Genomic DNA, 20,376 nt, shown 5'->3' with positions numbered 1-20,376 from the left:
GGCACCCCACCAGGTGCATGAAACAGCCCCAAGACCCCTGTGGCCCCCAGGAACCCCCCTCCAACTGACCTGGGAGTCCCCAGAAGCCAGCCAGGGGCCAAAAAATGGCTCCCCTCCTGGAGCAAGGGGGACATAAAGGACTTGTTGGGGCTGTCAGGGGAAGAGGAGGTGCTCCTCCACACCACACGCCAATGCTGGAAAGCCGCACCCTTTGTCCCCGTTGGCCGGCCTGAAGACCCGGGGCCACCCTCTCCTGTTCGGCCAACCAAGTGAGATCAAAAGTAACAGAAATGTGCCAGGCATATGCCTAGGCCTGGGACACAGCTGGCTGGTCACGGGCAGCGCCCACTGGCTGCTGAGGCTGACGGACATGGCCAAGTCAGACACCGTGGTGGACACAGCAGCGCTGGAGACAGAGGCCCAGCTCATGTGGGGTGAGCAGAAGGGATTCTAGGGCATGGACCTTAGCCAGGGGCAGGACTCGTCCTTGGATGGGGAGGGGGCCCTGGTAATTGAGATCCCCTCCAGCAGGTATCCCTCCAACTGAGCCACCCCCAAAGTCTTCGAGGGACTTTCAGGTATGTGAATGGAGAATAGGACACCTTAGGGTGGAGTGGAGGGTCACCCATCACAGCTGGCAGCAGGCCGGCCACCTGCCTCATCCCAACACATTCTGGCTGGCCGCACCCCGCAGAGTGACCCAGGCACAACACTCAGCACCCTGTTCCATGAACAGCACAACCCGCAAGCCCAGGGAGAAAGTCTGGGAGGGGGACAGGTCTCACCCAGTACGCGACCCACCCTTGTGGGAACCCCCAGGTGCTTAGGATCCTCCAGAGCCCACTGGTTGCTGATGGGGGGGGTCACAGCCCCTGGGTCCAGAGAAAAGGGGTGATGGGCCACCCCCTCCCCTCTTGTCTTCACAGCACCAATGACAGAGGGCCAGGTGAATCCTGTCCAGTGCCAGGACACACCCCGCTCCAAGTGCTGAGGGGGTCAGGCTGTTGGGCCACCCACTGCCTTTGTGGGTCTGTGCAAAGGCTACACCACTGCTGCCACCATGAGGAAGAGGAGACTGCCTCCCAGATGGCAGCAATTCAGGACCAGACAGCTGTGCTCTGGCGGTGGCTCGACTTCAAGGAGGCAGACATGGGGTGGCAGCATGTGGCCTGGGGTGAGGTTGCCATGGCCTTATGGCCCCTCACCCAGGCTGTCACCCAGCATCCATCCCCACCACCCATCACCTCCTCTGCCACCTCCCCTGAAGCCTCCCACGCTCCCCCACCCCAGCCAGTGCCTTTGCCATCCCGAACCTTGCTGCCCTGCTGGAGCTGGCACAGCTTCTCGTGGCCAGGGCAGTCCACGCTGCACCAGATTCCCCCCACCCCTTTAAGGGAGTGGCTGGCTGCAGTGCCTGGAAGGGCTTGTCCACCATGTGACCCTGTTTGCAGTGTTTCCTGGCTTGTTCTTTCAACAGGCCTCTAGGGCTGCATGCCTGCTCCTTTCAAAACAGCACTGCCCCCTTTCAAAAGAACAGCTCAATGGAGTGATCCACTTTTGGGTGTGTCCGCACTCTTTCAAAGACAGGTCTTTTGAAAGGTGCCCTCCGGAAGCTTGCCTTTCTAAAGGGCCCTGTAGTGTAGACACAGCCATAGCGATTAGGTAATAGCTGTCATCCCTATTGTCTAGATATTCTTGTAATATTTCTCAGAATTTGCCCTTAGATCTTTACTTCCTTGGTCTGTTGTTAAATGTCACTGTAGTTGGGTCTTCAGTCATGTGCTGTTTATCTCACCCTGGCTGTGTCTACACGTGCCCCAAACTTCGAAATGGCCATGCAAATGGCCATTTCGAAGTTTACTAATGAAGCGCTGAAATGCATATTCAGTGATTCATCAGCATGCGGGCGGCAGCAGCGCTTCGAAATTGATGCGCCTTGCCGCCGCGCGGCGCATCCAGACGGGGCTCCTTTTTGAAAGCATGCCACCTACTTCGAAGTCCCCTTATTCCCGTGAGCTCATGGGAATAAAGGGACTTCGAAGAAGGTGGCGTCCTTTCGAAAAGGAGCCCCGTCTGGATGCGCCGCGCGGCGGCAAGGCTCGTCAATTTCGAAGCGCCGCTGCCGCCCGCATGCTAATGAAGCGCTGAATATGCATTTCAGCGCTTCATTAGTAAACTTCGAAATGGCCATTTGCATGGCCATTTCGAAGTTTGGGGCACGTGTAGACGTAGCCCCTGACAGGTAAATAGATTTGTTGGGTGTCTCTGGGTCCTGGCACTTCTATGGATTACCTCCATCAGGCAAACACCCCTTCTAACCATTACATCTACATTATCCATATTATTCTCCTTAGCTTCTGATGATAGGACAAGACGCACTGGACTTAAATTGCAGCGAGGGTGGTTTAGGTTGGACGTTAGGAAAAATTTCCTGTCAGGGTGCTTAAGCACTGGAACAAATTGCCTACAGTAGTTGTAGAGATATTTAATCACAGGTTGGACGAACATCTAACAGGGCTGATCTAGATGATGGTTGGCCCTGCTGCGAGGACAGGGGACTGAACTTGACGTCTTGAGGTCCCTCCCAGTTCCAGTATGCTATGGTTCTATGATCCCATCTCCTCTGTGGCACTTCTCTCATTTCAAGAAACACCGTGTCCTCTTCCTGAGTCACAGCCCTATAGCCAGGTCAAACTGTGAACTGGGAGTTTGTCTCAGGCAGTCTTCTGCTTCACTGCCTCACACCACCACTCCAGCAGTGACTGGCAGGAGCACCCAGGCCCATCCTCTTCTCTGGGCTCCTACTTAGGAACTTTCTACACAGCAGTCAGTGTCCATTCCCCATTCTTTGTTGCCCTTTTCTGATGCGCTCCTATGCCAACTGGCCCTCTTAACTCTTCTGGCTTTTCCACTTCCTCCTCCCTCTTCAGGCATCTCATCTCTAGAGCCCACAGGTGGGACTACAGATTACTTCCCCAAAGGCCACTCTGAAAGCTTCTAATTTATCGTCTTGTGTAGAACACCCGCCTCTATCTTGCAGGTGAAATTCTTGCTAATTAGCTGCCTCCAGACTAGAGCTCCCCCTTTTGCAGCCTAATTAGTTGACTGGGGCTACCTACTCTAATTCCGCTCTTTTGAGGCTATTGTGGGAAGCACACCTCATCACACTACAGAAACAAAATACATCTTAGTTGAGCTGGAGTGATTTTCTTTTTCAACACAGAGACACTTGCTTATCTGGTGGTGGATTGCCTGCATGTTTGCCACCAGCCTCTCTTCTAAAATTGTACACTCGCTGCCCTCCCCTCCTTTCATACGATGGTGGGAGTGCTTTATTGAATCATTTGGGGAGGTTGCCAGGCACTGAGAGAGAGGACGGGCCTGACAACCCTATAGTCTGCACAAATGTTCCTGAAGATGAGCTTGCCCTTCCTTACATCATCCACTCTAGTCCTCAAGCTCTCCTATGAAAATGTAGAACCTGGGTTTATTACCCATATTTCTGGGCATCACAGCTGGGTTGGGTGCCTTTGGGAGCTGTGACCATTAGACAAATGCAGGACTCAGAACAGCAAAGCCAAGTGTTATTTATCAATAGACATGCCAGAAGTGGCCAAACCATAGCTTGTATGCCACATTCATCTCTTTCCCAGGTAAAGTGTGGCTCATGGTGGCCCCAGGTTTTCCTTGTTCTCCATCTACGAGATTGGATAGGATAGCTAGCAGCTTGGGCCCCACAGGGGAAGGAATCCTCATGGTATGCCTGCCAGGGCTTGGGGCTTCAGCAGGAGAAGGGCAGACCTCTACACGGGTCTGAAGCCCCAAGCCCGGCAGGTGTGGCCCATGTCCCAAACTTCTGAAAACTGTTGTATGCAGCGCTCAGACAGTCGGCAAGTTTGGCTGTTGGAAATCAGAAAGAAAAAGGCTAAACAACAAAAAGACTATATGTATATTTTCTTACCTAACGCTTATCATTGTTCTCAAGATTTAGGCAGCTCTAACTTATCCCATGTACCCCAATACATCTGGGAATGAAGTCCAGCATACTCCACTACAGACATTGTGCCTCTCTCTGCTTCAGGGCTGAAGATTTTAACCATTTTAATTTTTAATGTTTCCCAGCTAAAGGGTCCTGTTAGCTCTCAGAAGTCTATTCTATAAAATATTTAGTTGAATGTTACAGTTTTTGAGGTGAGGAGACCACATCTGCACGCAGTACTCGAGATGTGGGCGTACCATAGTTTTATATAGGGGAAGTATGATACCTTTTGTCTTATTATCGATCCCTTTTTTAATAATTCCTAACATCCTATTTGCCTTACTAACTGCCGCTGCACACTGCGTGGATGTCTTCAGAGAACTATCCACTATAACTCCAAGATCCCTTTCCTGATCTGTCGTAGCTAAATTTGACCCCATCATGTAGTACGTGTAATTTGGGTTATTTTTTCCAACATGCATTACCTTACACTTACCCACATTAAATTTCATTTGCCATTTTGCTGCCCAATCACTTAGTTTGCTGAGATCTCCTTGTAGTTCTTCACAATCCCTTTTGCTTTTGACTGTCCTGAACAACTTGGTGGCAAAGTTTGCAGATGACACCAAGTTGTTCAGGACAGTCAAAAGCAAAAGGGATTGTGAAGAACTACAAGGAGATCTCAGCAAACTAAGTGATTGGGCAGCAAAATGGCAAATGAAATTTAATGTGGGTAAGTGTAAGGTAATGCATGTTGGAAAAAATAACCCAAATTACACGTACTACATGATGGGGTCAAATTTAGCTACGACAGATCAGGAAAGGGATCTTGGAGTTATAGTGGATAGTTCTCTGAAGACATCCACGCAGTGTGCAGCGGCAGTTAGTAAGGCAAATAGGATGTTAGGAATTATTAAAAAAGGGATCGATAATAAGACAAAAGGTATCATACTTCCCCTATATAAAACTATGGTACGCCCACATCTCGAGTACTGCGTGCAGATGTGGTCTCCTCACCTCAAAAAAGATATATTGGCATTAGAAAAGGTTCAGAAAAGGGCGACTAAGATGATTAGGGGCTTGGAAAGGGTCCCATATGGGGAGAGGCTAGAGAGACTGGGACTTTTCAGTTTGGAAAAGAGGCGATTGAGGGGCGATATGATAGAGGTATATAAAATCATGAATGGTGTGGAGAAAGTGAATATAGAAAAATTATTTACCTTTTCCCATAATACAAGAACTAGGGGACACCAAATGAAATTGATGGGTAGTAGGTTCAAAACTAATAAAAGGAAATTTTTCTTCACACAGCGCACAGTCAACCTGTGGAACTCCTTGCCCGAGGAGGCTGTGAAGGCCAGGACTCTATTAGGGTTTAAAAAAGAGCTTGATAAATTTTTGCAGGTCAGGTCCATAAATGGCTATTAGCCAGGGATAAAGTATGGTGCCCTAGCCTTCATAACAAGGGCAGGAGATGGATGGCAGGAGATAAATCACTTGTCTTCTGTTCTCCTTCTCTGGGGCACCTGGCATTGGCCACCGTCGGCAGATGGGATGCTGGGCTTGATGGACCTTTGGTCTGACCCAGTATGGCCATTCTTATGTTCTTAGTACCATCCTGCTGAAGGTATCCATGAGTAGCAATTACAGACTCCCTTGGACTACATCTCCCATGATAGGAAGGATGTGGATGTGTTGGAGCAGATTCAGTGGAGGGCAACGAAAATGATGAAGGGGTGGAGCACGTGACCTATGAAGAAAGGGATTTGGCCTTATTTAGTTTACAGAAGAGAAGACTGAGGGGTGATTTGATAGCAGCCTTCAACTTCCCGAAGGGGAGCTCTAAAGGGGATGGAGTGTAACTGTTCAGTGGTGACAGATAGCAGAACAAGGAGTAGTGGTCTGAAATTACTGAAGGAGAGAAGTAGGTTGGATGTTAGGAAAACACACTTCACCGGGAGGGTGGTCAAGCACTGGAATGCGTTGCCCACAGAGGTGGTGGATTCTCCATCCCTAGAGGTTTTTAAGTCCCAGCTTGACACAGTCATGGCTGGGATGACTTAGTTGTGGTTGATCCTGCTTGAAGCAGGGGGCTGGACTCGATGACCTCTTGTAGTCCCTTCCAGCCCTATGAGTCTATGATGTGCATTGTTGGTGAGAGAGGAGGAGGTGCACCAAGGAAGATGAAGACTGGTTGGACTGGAAGTTACAGTCAGTGGGATGATAAGTACGCTCTCAAAGAAACACTGGTGTTAATTCTGCTGTCATGCTTGCCTATGGTTATCCTCAGGTCATTTTCCCTCCAAAATTTTTTCAAGGATGTCTGCTGACCTTACAGACAACACCCACTGAGCTTCTCGCAGTGGAATGAACTCTGCCCATTTCAGGCTGGGCCTCTCTATATATGTGGTCAACAGAAATAAAAGCATCAACAATCTTGGAGAAAACTTTTTATCTGAAGTGAGATGCTTTTGTTTGTAGTGAAGTTTAAATATGAATTAGGGTAATTAATTTTTCTCTCAGACTGCCGCAGTTCTGAAATATTGCATTACTCAGGGTAAGCCATTATGGATAACTTGGTAGATTTATACTTCCACGTTTGTACAGGTTGAACCTCCCTCATCTGGCACCAGATGAGAGAATTTGTTGGACCATGGAAAGTCAATATTGTCTAACACATAACCAACAGTTTCACTGCTTACTGGGCTCTTCGAAGACAGTTGGGGTAAATTACAGTTAAATAACAGCACAGAACACAGAGCCAGGACTGGTGGCTGGAAACAAACTTTATGGGACCACAGGGAACTTGGCCACACCCATGAACAGTTTGCCAGATGACCAGTTCACTCATGCCAGATTATGGATGTTGCCAGACTAGAGAGTTGTATCTGTATCACAGCACTTGATTGTGAGGATGATAAAAATGTTGAAAAATGTTCATTTCTCTGGAGTGTTGTAACTAAAGTCAAAGACAATCACTTACACCTTCATTTCTCCCTAAAAAAAGTAATGCTACTTATTTTGGAATTTATTGCCAGTTTAAATGTGAACTGAAAAAAATACAGCTAAGAACCTGAAGATTGGCAAAAGCAGAAGATGCTGTCCTCAGAATCAAATGTACGCTGCAGACAAAGGTGGTAAAGCATATTAATGAATGTAGGCTCATGGAAGATGATGGACTGTCAGGTTTAAAGATGAAATTCTGCCACAATATTCAGAGCTGCTGCAACGTGAGCATGCCCCACTTCACTACTGCACTGAGTTTATTTTTATCTTAAATTGTTTGCCGTAAGATGTGGCATGAAGAGTTGGTATTCGTACCCTGTTATGAAAAGGGATAAAGTAGTTCATTTTTATTATTACTACGTTTAATGCTGAAATCACCACATTGAGCATGGAGTACGTACACAAACAGTATTTGCCCACACAAACTAAGTGCCACCTTTTTTTAAAAAATGAATTCCTGAAGAAATTGATTTTCATTACAGAAATTAGAATGGTTTTCATTATCCAAGAGAGTTTCTGTAAATAATTTTTAGGCTACAAGTGTTACCATTAATGATAAATGGGTTCTATCAGAGCTTTTAAAGCAAAAGCACAGATAAGAAAGAAGAGTCTCACACAGCCCCTACTCTTTTACTGGTATTGGGGTTGGAGGTGGGTTTGCTTTCTTCTCCACAATTTTTAATGTTCCCTTTCCCTCACACCCTTAAAACCCTCCCTGAAGCAAGTCTGGCAAGTACCACACAGGTGACTAGAAGGAAGCAGGAGGATCTCCTAACAAAGACCTGCCCTGACCCTTTATTCCCATCCACCGTTCTTGCCGTCTGAAAAGGGAAGCAGTCAGAGCCAAGGTTTCCAGCAGCAGGCAGTTAGGAAAGGTACAGGTCTGAGGGGCTTTCTGAAGAGAACTCCTCGCTGGTATCCACTTGAGGAAGAAATGAAGAGCTTACCTTCTGATTCCCCAGAAAAGCTGCACTGAATGGAAGGGATGAGTTGTTAATTGTCTTATTCTTTCTTCTTATTTGGGGTGGCTGCAGGAAGCCAGGACTGAATTATGTTTTCAGAGGGATCAGACAGCAAACTCATTGCAAGGTGCTAGTGTTGAACAAGCAGCCTCTGCTACCATGACAAATCCCAGACCTCTCAATTGGCTCAGAGGGTGGGAGGCAGCAGTCTTGTTACCCTGTGGGAAGGGGGAGGAAGGAGGTAATGCATGTACACTGGAGGAGTTCTTGTGGGTTCTCAGAGGGATCCAGAGATGGGAAAAACCAGACCAAGACTGTTCTGAGTCAGAAACTAATGGGAATAGAAGCAGAAGTTAGTGCAACCTCTAGCAGCCCTTCTCCCAAGTTCACCCCAGTAATCTCAAGACTACCTGTCGCCTAGCAACTGCACTCCCCCTTAGGCTACCTCAGTTACTTTTAACTCCTCCTCACATCCTTCCCAAGCCTGTATGAGTGGAAGGAATAAGGACAGATGAGAGAGCTGGCTGAAATGCTTTTGATGAGAAGTTAGTCAATAGTTTGATTAAGCCATTTTGTGAACAAATTATTTTTAAAGAAAAAGCTTTTCCCTCCAAAACATTTCATATCTCAGTTGTAAGAGTCCCTTCTCTTTCTTCCCTTTTCCCAGGCAAGAAAATTTTGGAGGAAAACAGAAAATGTGCACATGAAGGAACAACCACCACAATCAAAACACTATTTTCATTTTCCCCACTATGAAAATGGGATTGGTTTATTTAATTTGTGTTTTTTCAAAAGACATTTATTTCACCATTAACCAACCAACCTCACTTTGTGAGTGTGAGGGGGAAAGAAAAAACCTGAAAGTATTTTCTTTCCTTTTTCACCAGTGAGTTTAAACCATGGCTGGTGGGTCTCCCACCCACTTTTTCTTCTCTTTTCACTCTGATCCACCTTCCATCTATCATGAAGATGGAGATATTCTTAAAAGTTAGAGAAGATAATAAAACTGCAAAAAAGAGAAAAAGTGAATGATATCCAGGGTATGTGGCAAAATGAAAGAAGAGGAAAAAACCCCAAATGATTTTTTTTAGAAGTGGACCCATTTTGAACTCTGCAAAAACAGTTTGAAAACAGAAAATATTTTTGCAAAACTGTTTTTGCATTTTTACAAATTGTTCTAATCCATATTGAATGAGATTCTCACCTCCCTTTTAAATTCTTTATATTGGATAAAATGGCTGGATCGGTATAAAAGACACCATACACACGCTGGGACCAGCTGGTACTGAATTCCCCTTGCATAAGGGCTGGGGAAGACAGCAACTAGCTGTCCTCAGATGACCCTCTCACAAGCACTGGGCAGAGGGTTCACAGTAGGAGTGAAGCTAAGGATGAGAAGGTCAAGCAGAATAAGATTGCATAGCAGCACTGTGATATTCTGGGCAGCCCTGTCACTCAAAAGAAGCAGGACATAGGCTGTTGTAATTCAGACAGTTCCTCAGGTCTGCCTAAACTAGGGCAGGGGCCACTCTAAGTTGCACAATAGTGCATTGTCACAAGTGCACAATGATGGCTTTAAAATCCTTAGCAATATTAACCCTCATGCTATCCCCGATTCCAGGTTCTGTGCCACATCCATAGTAGTGCAGTCCAACAGACTTTCACACAGTAGAGTAATTAAAAAAAAATCACATTGCTTCTAAGTTTTGATTGTATAAAAAATACACAACTACAAGTGTTGCACCTATTGTTTCCATGTTACAATACATGCACACACAAACTTCCAGAGGTAATCTTCCATAAATTATTGTACTTTTGTCCACAGGTGGCAAAATTTATGACAACTTTGGCTATACAAGATTTTAAACTGGCTAATTCCTTTCACCGATATCAGTATGTAGAGAAAATTTTAAAAGGCAGCTGCAAAACAAATGTTAAGTCATTCCTCCATCTTGTGGGCAACGTCTGAAACAGCAATTAATGGCATCATTTCACAAGATAGTTTTGTATTATACTATCTGAACTTCTAAAATGTTACATTGGAATCAGAAAATTATATTTTCTATTTTTTTAAAATCCTATAAAGTTAAGCTCACATCTGTTTGATACACAGTAAAGTATGCTACATGCAGAGAGCTTAGAAGAGAAGGATCAATAGTCACCAGTGATGGTGCTCCCTTGAGTTATGTGCAGCACCATAATACAGCTGCTAGATGCAAAAGATGGGAGCTGACCCCAGTTCTCTTTGAAGGTAAAAGGCAGAATGTGTACAACTATACGTTTGCCCATCATAATGTATGGAACAAAGACCTCACAGGTCATTAAGAGGGAAATCAGTATGCTCTCCATGGAAATGAGGATTTTCAGATGGTCAAATGGTTGGGCACTCCATACCTGGAAATCAACTGAGACTGTAAGGCGCTTACTTGCTTCAACTAAAGACAAGTTAAGGGCAACTAAGCTACAGTATGGGCATAAGCAGCAGAGACTGGATAGCTATATTGCCAGGATGGGAGTGCCAGTGGTTTTAGATGGAAGATGACCAAGTAGCTGGTACATGGAGAGGTATCAGTAAAACTCAGGGTTCAATCTCCCTGACAGTCTGGCATATGATTGTTAAGTTTTAAAAGAAGGCTATAAAAGTCACTGATGTCAAACAGGGAAGGGGCAAGGAAGGAAGCAGAGAGATTGATGTTCCTGACATTTATTGCTTGTTTCTTAAGCTCTCTTTTTAATGGGTTACTTCAAGATTGTTTAATAATTCTAGCACAAGCTACCATTAAGGAAAAGTTAGGCACTTTGCGCCACATTGTAGAAGACTCTTGCATATATGAAAGGATAAATAATCACTTCTCAAAAATCACCACATTGATATATCAGTCCAATTTACAAGAGAAAAGGGGTCTTAAACAAAAACTACACAACCACTCAAATTAGACTGTGCTCAACTTAAAGTATTAACCATTGCATCTGACTGGTTTCTGATTATAGGCTAGCAGAAAGTTGCAGCATCTCAGGTAACTTATGTGGGGGATCACTGACATACGTTAGTTCCCTACCTATTTTTTTATAGAGTATTTCAAGAGTTCTCATGGGTACATATGACCCAATGTCCTAACTCTTCAAAGATGATACCTGATTTGGGTATCAAAACTTGCAAGGCTCCCTCTGGCACTGCTGTCTTACCTCCATTGGGCACAGGGGGCAGCAGGGGAATGGATACAAACATGCGGGGAAGTCTAAAACCACACACATATTGGAACTCAAGTTGTGGGCTTATCATCCCTCACCGCTTCTTTCACAGTCCCTCTCTCATCATTGTAACACAGCTTTGCAAAGTAGCTGCAAATTAAGGGTGAGAATCACCCACATATTTCGACTTCTGTGCACTGAATCTCAAGCTTCAAGAAGCATTCACAGCCAGAGGATCAAAAGGAGGTGTGGTAAGAGTGGAATTTTTATTCATTCTGTCCTGCATAGGGGGACAGTGACATTCACTAAGCTAATTTAGCTCCTGGGGGCACTTGAATAAAGTAGTGACCCAGGTAAGTAGCTTTGACTTTTGCCTGTGCACAATCTGGACTGATGGACATCCATGCTCCCTGGATTCACCAGCCTAGTGTGCCTGTTATAACACTTCACCAAGAAAGCAACCACTCCCGATTTGCTGTCACGGAGCCTCCAGCATGCAGAGTGCGCCTAGCTGTATTGTCTGGAGCACTAGAGCCAGCTATTCATGAATTACGTTGCAGGGACCACCAGAAGACTCCGAATGCCAGACTTTCCCCTAGAAATGTGTCTTGTACTTAATGCCTGGTATCTTTCTGCTTATCTGAAGTCCATCATTTTTATGAATAGAGTCTTGTTATTTCAGATCATTCAAGCTAAGCACATACTGGGTTAGATGAAACAATAAAGCGAGTTTATTAGCTACCGAAAGATAGATTTTAAGTGATTACAAGTTACAAGGCATAAAAATCATAACTGGTTACAAAGAAATAAAAGGTAAAACACTAAGACCTCACACTTAAAAAGCTAAATGAATTAGATGTGAAAGTCTCTCTTACCACTACTTAGTTCTCTTACCACATATTCTAATTTAATCCATGTCTGGCTATTGTGACAAGTCCCTTTTCAGTCCCCATAGAGATTCTGTGCTTCCTGGCAGTTTTTTGTGTGCCTCAGAGACTCACAGTGGCCCTTTTGCTGCCTTGGGGATTCCCAAAGGCAAGTGCCTCCATTTACTGAGCCACTCTCATCACAGGCAAGTCCCAGGCTGGGAGAAAAACACCCTTCAGCTGGCCTTTGGGCTGCTACTGTCCTTGCAGTAGAACAACCTTCCAGGGGAAGGGTGGGGGGAGCCCTGGCCCACTGCATTACTCTGGGCTCTGGCCCAGGGACCCTAGAAGAGAGACAGCTGGCAGGCTTCTACCCCTGCCCCCACTCAGCAGCGTTTCCCTGGACCACTTCACCCACCACTTCCCTCTGGTATCCTCCCCCTGTACCTCGTTGAGCTGCTTCACTCCTCTGTTTCTCAAACCTCTTGCCTCTCTTTCTTGCAAACCTCTCAACACGTTCCCCCTTCTGCCTTTGGGGGAAGCCTTTTGTAAGGGAGCCAGGAGGCCTTTGCTAGCAACAGATGCCTGATAAGCCTTTGTTTCTGGCTGACTCCGAATGAGCCCCAGTTGCTTATCCATTCTGCAGGGCCGCACCCTCTGTAACCCTAGGAGTGGAACATAAAGGCATTTACCCAACTCCCAAAACTCTCCCTCTCCATCAGGCTCTTGCTGTGTGCAGCCTGTGATCTACCACACTATACTCATATGATATTGATATTATTCGGGATATTAAAGAGTGAGTAATCTGGTAACAGAGCAATCATCAACACTTCTGCTGGTTACTCAGTTAAACACCCTCCCCCTGGCTGCTCTGCATTTCAAAGGCTGAACTGCACACCAGCTGGCTCAGCTTCTATCCCTCTTCCCTTCCCCCCACCCTACTCCACCCTATTTCAAAGGCTGAGCCAGCACACAGGCAATATGGCATCCATCTCCTGATGCTGCTAGGAGCTTGGACCAGGGAAAGACCTGCCACCAGTATAGAGGCACAATGCAGGAATAAGGGGAAAAGCTTTAAAATAAAGTCTCAAGGGATGATGAATACCTAAGAGAAACAACTTTAAAGCAACAGGAACTGATGCCCAAGTATGTGCTTCACTGCAGGGAACTTCCTTATGATGTGTTACTCCACACTTCCATTCTATTCCTGGAGTCCATCCTTCTACTGGACCACTTCCAACAGGATGCAGGTCTCCATCAGGATGGATAAAAATACTAAATTTTTCATTTAAAAATAAAATTTACAATTAAATCTCACTGCAAGCCTGCTACACATGCACCTACAGTCTCGTAAAAATGGATTAATATCTTTACTCTGTCCAGCCTCATTACTAGCTCTTGCTTCTTTAAAGTTCTGGGCTTTCAAGTTCTGTTTCTAAGCAGACTAAAAAATAACATGTAAAAAGAAAGACAAGCTGGATAGGATTGTTCTTATTTTGTGCATATATGGTGGTGGTCCTTGCCCAAGCACAGCAGAGGAGCTAAGACATTGTTTTAAACACAGAGGCAGAAATAATGGATGGCCAAAAGTCTACCTCAGATTCAGTTGTAACTCTCCAAGAGGATTTTGCCACCTAGACCAGATAAAATATCAAACCAGCTGGACAACACAGTGAGATTGGGTGCCAGAGGTTGGTTTACTTAGTCCCACCTTTCACAGGGCAGCATAAGGTAGCAGCCAGAGTCAGTACAAAGCCCTCTCTGCAGGCCGGGCATTGCAGCCTAGAGGCCAGAGTGCATATAGCAAAGGCCTTTCTTGTAGAGCAGAGTCCATAAAGGAAGGACCCCCGCTCACTGGACTGTGTAGCCCAGCAACTAAAGTCCTCTCTTCAGGGCAATGCAGCTTAACAGCCAGAGTCTGTACAGCAGAGCCCCCCTCTAACTGGACAGTGTGGCAAGGCACTTCTCGCAGGGCAGATCCCATGGGTCAGGTTTTGGGAAGGGTGGTAGGGAAGTCCAGGCCCTCCCTACACCACTGGGTCCCATCTCACTGCCCTATCAGCAGAGGGGTGCCCACCACTTAGTTGTTGGGGATGCCAGCTGAAACACACAAAGTTGACAGGGAGTATTCCCCTCCCTGGGCTGCTTCCTACCTGCCTTCCTGAACATCCTCTGCAACATTCCTCTCTGACATGGGGTCTTCACTAGTCATCCCTGGCTAACTAGCCTCTGTGGTCTGGTCTACAGGCCACTCACTCTCTGGAGCTCCAGGAGAACCTCCCTCCTTGGCAGTGGCCAGCCCAGACAGACCAAATGAATGGGCCTTTGGTGTAAGTCTGCAGCTGGAGCATACCCAGAACTGTGGGGGCAGCACCTCCTTGGCCAGGTGTCATGAATGAATGCCTGTAAAGGGTTCAACCCAGAGAGAGTGGGTTCTCTGTCAGCAAGCAGCCAGGTAAGCCAATCGGAAGAGAGAAAGATCTTTGAATTCAAGCAGTTACTCACTGAGAGTGCTTTTCTTTTGTCTGGCCAGAGGAGAGACAGATGTTTAAACCTGAGCAGGCTTAAGGATTTCAGTAAATATACAGGGCACAAGGAGACCTTGGCTTACAGATATGTCGGGAAAAAGTTAACATTTAGTCAGACACAAAGAGGTTATTGTTTATTTTGGATTTGGTGTGGGACTTCTCAGATTGGCCAGAATACCCTTGCCTCCCCCTCCCCCTAGTACACTGTAACTTCTAAACTAAATCCAAGGGAAGTGATTCTCCGTGCTTTTATCCACCCTTCTTAAAAGTTGCTCTGTAACACCTAGCAACCAAGTATGCATCATCACTTTATGTGCACACTTTCTTTTGTTTTCTTAATAAATCAGCTCTTTCACACCATGATTTGATTCCTGTGTCCTAGAGAAGGGTATGTGTACATACATGCTTAAGACCGAACAGTCAGCTATCAGATTGCAGCTTAATTTCTTCCTCTTTATTTTCAAGCTCTCTCCTAAGGGAGGGTTAAAAGCTTGGGGTTACCTGACAGAGACACATCCCAAATATGTCTTCCTGGGGTTTAAAGATGGCTTTTCTCACTTGATGGTGGCAGCTATCTCCCAGGATCAGGGAACGTGTGACCTTGGGAAGCTTTTAAGCAGAATCCTCTAGAAGCAAGGTATTTTTCAGAGGTCTTGCGGGCCCCCACCTTATGTACTTGGAGTGTCAGAGTGGGGATCAGCCTTGACAACATGTGAGCCATATTAGCCTGCTCTGACTCAGGGCAGGGTGATACATCTCATCACACCGGGATTCAACATTTTCAAGGGAATAATAAATAGACACTAATAGGCTCCTTGAAGACCCTCTCTTTGGTTCACTGCTGTCGGTGCTTACCCTGATCAGAAGGTAGGAAAACACCAGAAAAGTCTCATTATTTCAGGTTAATGCTTCATTCTTTATACTTTAGAATAACTGTTTAATCCTTATAAAAATAGTTCTTGGAAGTAGTAAAAAGGAACTTTTAGTAAAATTAACTTAGTTTCTTTGTTCTATGGAAAAAACCTTTGCTTTTCAAGAAGTTTTGCTCTTTTATCATTTATTCTTCTTGGTGTGAATGGGGAATGGAAGGCACCAGTACCAAGGGTTCAGATGGCCAAGAGGGAGGGGCAAAAATCAGAAGACACCAATCAAGACTATCAGGACATGCTGACAATGGCTGTAGAAAGGCATATTGATGACCCTGAAGCAAAGGTGAACACCACTACAGGGAAGATAGCAGATAAAAGCAAAACCAGACAATCATCGAAATGCTAATGAAGGATAATGACGAGAAACCCTCAGTGATGATGACAGCAATAACTTCGTAATAAAACTCCACTTCAAAGATTAACTATCACAGTATGACAACGCAAAAGAAACTTGCATGGGAACTTACAATTGTAAAAATTGCCATGGTTATGTAGATTCAGCCCCTGTGCAACCTTGTCACTTCAGATCACAGTCCATAGAGCCCCAGCTGCTCACTCATGTCCAAACTGGCCTCTTCATTCACTGGGGTCACAACAGACTGGCAACCATAACACCTCCATGTGCGTGCGCATGCATATGCTGATTTTTAAAGCTGCACTTTCAATAAACAGTGTACTGCCTTGTCCCCTTAAAAGATCTTTCAGAGTTGCCCTTTGATCCCCTATGCCCATTATACAGACTTCTCCTTCCTCATTTTCCTTCTTCGCTTCCTCACATACCCTTCCTTTTGAACCCACTGCACACACTAAGGCCTGACATGTACAAAGGAGAAAATGAGAAGATGGAAGAAAGCAAATCCAAACTTTAAAATTCAGAAGTTCATTTTGACAGGTCAGGCTTTTTTGGGTATTTTCCCCCCTTTCACATACATTTCACAGCTTTTCTGCTTCACTAGATCAAGTGAATAGATGGAACTACCATCTTAGCTGCTGCCAAACAGCTTGAAACCCTACTGGAAGGAGCAAATCAGACTGCAGAGATTATAGTAGCAGGAATTGGGAGATTTGCATATTCACAGCATTGATATTGAGACATAACAATACGGTGATTATACAAATAAAATACCCACAGGCTAAGGAGAGGAACTGCACAACCAAAGCGACATACACATTTATAACACCACAATTCCTGGACTTTGACTGAGAATATATTTCATATTACATCTAAATGCACCAAAACTAATTTAACTTTGATTTTTGACCTTCATATGGTACTTAATATCAATATGCACATTAATAGTGTATGGATGTCATCAGTTGAAGGTATAATAAAACAGAGTCCTAATCTGTATATTTAGATGAAATATTGCACATCAGCTAAATGGCTCATATGCTTTCATCTTACCACCTTATTTTTACTCCACCACTGATGTTAGTAGTCCACTGTCATCTCTTTTGAGAGTTTGACATAGTTCATATTCATGCTGTGATACATGATAAATTTTTGTAAACTGACATAATTGATTCAGACTGTAGTGAACTTACACACCAGCCATTACCAAAAGGCTTACAAGTTCATTTCTTAACATTTTAAATTAAACCTTTTTTGTCCACTGCAGTATTTTATGCTGTTTCATTACTTGCAATGTCCTGGGGGAGAAGTTCCTGACAGCCAACTGAAGATACATATCATGTCATATTAATGAAATAATGATATTGTCTCAGGCAGGTATATGTTTTCTGAATTGTAAAAGCCCATAGATGAAGAATACATTGAAAACAGCATTCACCCTCCTGTTGGGATAGCTTTACTTTGACAAGCATTCTATAAGGCAAAACGGAATGGTGTTTGGAGATGAGTAAGAAAGTAAGGGGGGAGAGTTGGGGTTTGCAAAAGTCAGAGGGAGAGGGATGTATAACAGTGAGGGTGGGCAAAAACAGGGAGAGTTGGAGAAGATACTGGTGAAGAAGAGAGGGACAGGAGCCACAGCGCAGGTATTAGATTACAGGAGTGTAGAATAGAAGCAAGGGCAAGGGTAGGTAAGAGAGATGCAAGCAGCAGGGTTTAGCTAATGGACCATATTCCCATAAATAATTTGGTATTGAATCAATTCCACGGAGTTTTTATGTTCCTCTTCTGCTACCAAACAGCTCAGATACCCCCACTGGGAAAATGTACATCTCAGACCTCCTCTAGCAACTGGCCAATGTAGTAATCACTAGTTACTGTGTTGGCTCAAAGTAGCAGAGGTCTTCAATGTGAATCTAAAGGTCTACATCTTTCCAAATGACTCTAGTTGTAAAAGTACAAGTATAAAGTCACTGACTTTTTCATTTTTCCATGTCTATAAAAATACTTTATTATGCTTATTTAAACAATTAAACATTACCTACAATATTTGCAGAGAAGACTAAAATATTATTACTGATAAAATAGCAATTGTGACGGATCACCTAACTCAAGATAGTAGAAAACCAGCGGCAGAAATTTAGGGTCAGGTTTTTATCCCCATTATTATCCTCAGACAGCATGGTAGCCTCTAAAACTCCAAGACCACTTCCGTAAAGAGTAATGAAATTTCTGATTTCTGTCAAGATTTGCCATTTTGTTCTTCATAGGCCACGAGCTGAGCTCAGAAAAGACACAGTGAGAACTCTTGTGCTGTAAGTTAACAATTTGCATGTCCGCAAGTACTCTTTTTCCATATGTACCCACCATCATATGCATTTTAAGACTGTTTATAAATTTCTTATGGAAAATAAAATCTCATTCATCATTTGAGAGTCATTATATAATTTTTGAGACTCAAAACATGAGTAAATGCATATAAAGATTTATTTTGTCCATGTTTTAAATACAGTAGTTGAAATGTATAGAATATACCACATAACTCATTCAAACAATTCACTGTATGAAACATTAAGGACATCCTCAGCCAAAGCTGTGTCTAAGGCTAACAGTTATTCAATGGAGGCATTTTCTTCCTACTGTACTATGGGATGTTCAAAACTACAAACATATAAGTAGCAGTAAATAAAGCACAGGTGCAAATTTTCCCTAGATGCTTCATATCTGGCGGCATATTTTCATTATTTTCATTTTCCTTCCTTTGATAAGACAGTCTAAGCACACCATTTAAATTAGATATGGACCCATGCCAGAATACCAGAATTCCATACCTCTGAAATTTCAGAAAGATCCTAGTACAGAGCTGAAATTTGGGCCCTCTATCTTTATTTCTACTGAAGCAATTATCAAAGATCAAATATTGCCAAAGCAATTTATCTGTTGAGCATGGTTGCCTTTTTTTATTTTATCGTGTTCATACTGGAAAACTTTAAGAGTGCACATAAAAAAAGAAAATTTAAGGGTAAGTCAATAGCTACACTTTGCTTACTTGTGGCACGGAGTAAAAAAATGCAAATGGGTACAACAAGGGGTGTTTTAGGACACATTCTTTCATTTGAAAGCCAAACATTGACAGTGATAGGTCTCAATTTACTGATGACTCAACTGTGTTTGCTCATATAGGCCTGATTCAGAAAGGTATTTAAGCAAGTGCCTAACTTTCTGTAGTGAGTTGTCTCAATGACGAAAATGAGACTACACATGCACTTAAAAGATTAGTTATGTGCTTAAGTATCTTGTTGAACTGGGGCCTAGAATTAGTATAAGACAAGCAATAGTACAGTTAAAAATATGACTGTCAGATATTGATTATTTACTTTACCTAAATGGCAAATATCAGTTAAAAATCAATTACACATTGAAATATGGACAACAAACCAAAGTTTAAGTTTTTGACCAACTGCATAAATTTTGTTGTATAAAAATAGTATTTTCTTCACAGAAAAAACTATTTAAGTTTTCAACTATAGCCAGTATTAATCTGCAGTCTACTACTAAATCCCTCCTATTATTATTTATTAAGATAGTAAATTGGTTTTCATTTTAGGAGACCCAAAGCTGTCAATCACTTTATGTTTAATAAACAAATAGGCTATTACTTCTAAAATGAACTTCTCTGAGAAGTAATTATGTGTTTTTACATATACCCACATTCTTCTTTAAATTAGTCTAAAGTGCAATATTTTCTTGTGCCACAGAACACAATCAGCCCCATATTTCTTTCAAGTATAGAAAGACCAACACCACAAAAACATATTTAAACATTAGAAAGGTTTCCTAATACAGAAGATGTATTACTAACAAGCTTCAATTTGATATATAGGGATTTTAGTTTTCAAAAGCCAAAATTATTTATTGCTAATTCACATGTAAACATTACCTTATAGTGCAAATTAGGTACAATTTAATGTAAGTACCAATCCAAGTCTGGAAAAAACACCCACCTAATTCTTAGATATTTTTCTTAAGATAAGGAAAAAAGCTGATAGGAAAATCATTAGAGGTCACTCCTTTCTAAAATAAATTTTCTACTGAGTTAATTTTTTTCTTGCAGAATAGTGAAAGTACATATATATACTGATGGGGAAAGATATATTCTAACAACTAACTTTATGCAACACTGCCAAGAAAATTAACTTTTAAAAATGTAAAGTGATCTCGATAATATAGGAGCTACACCCTATACGAAGACCATCAGTATATTTAATTTTTTCCTGTACATTGTATACAAATTGCTTCAGGCAATTCTTCATGAGTAAAATCACATACAACAGGCTAAACCCAATGCAAACCTTGTTATCATTAAGGTGGTGATTGTGGCTTGATTAACTTCAGTGAAGCTTTTTTCACCAATTTTTGCTGCTGCCTTGCTGCTTGAGCTTCATCCACGGCACGACAAATTCTCTGCAAAGTAATAAAAAATTAGTAGAGGCAATGTTTATCTTGCCATCCCCACCAAAAAACACCTGAAACTTATTGAATTATGGCAATTTTTGAAACAAGTG

The 20,376-nt window shown here is 43.3% G+C and overlaps 1 protein-coding gene across 3 annotated transcripts in view; it reads right to left on the bottom strand.

Annotated features, from left to right (window-relative positions):
- Nucleotides 1–17,938: 17,938 nt before the first annotated feature.
- VPS13C (vacuolar protein sorting 13 homolog C) overlaps nt 17,939–20,376 on the bottom strand; it is a 262,583-nt gene continuing 260,145 nt past the window's right edge. For all 3 annotated transcript variants that reach the window (XM_075007275.1, XM_075007277.1, XM_075007276.1), the window contains exon 83: nt 17,939–20,275. In XM_075007275.1, the coding sequence (XP_074863376.1) occupies nt 20,174–20,275 (102 nt within the window). In that variant the 3' untranslated portion in view covers nt 17,939–20,173. The remainder of the gene's footprint in view (nt 20,276–20,376) is intronic.

The sequence above is a fragment of the Carettochelys insculpta genome, chromosome 12 (assembly GCF_033958435.1).
Source record: "Carettochelys insculpta isolate YL-2023 chromosome 12, ASM3395843v1, whole genome shotgun sequence".
Classification (NCBI taxonomy): Eukaryota; Metazoa; Chordata; order Testudines; family Carettochelyidae; genus Carettochelys; species Carettochelys insculpta.
The sequence above is the reverse complement of the archived record's forward strand: the minus strand, read 5'-3'. Positions and strand labels throughout refer to the sequence as shown.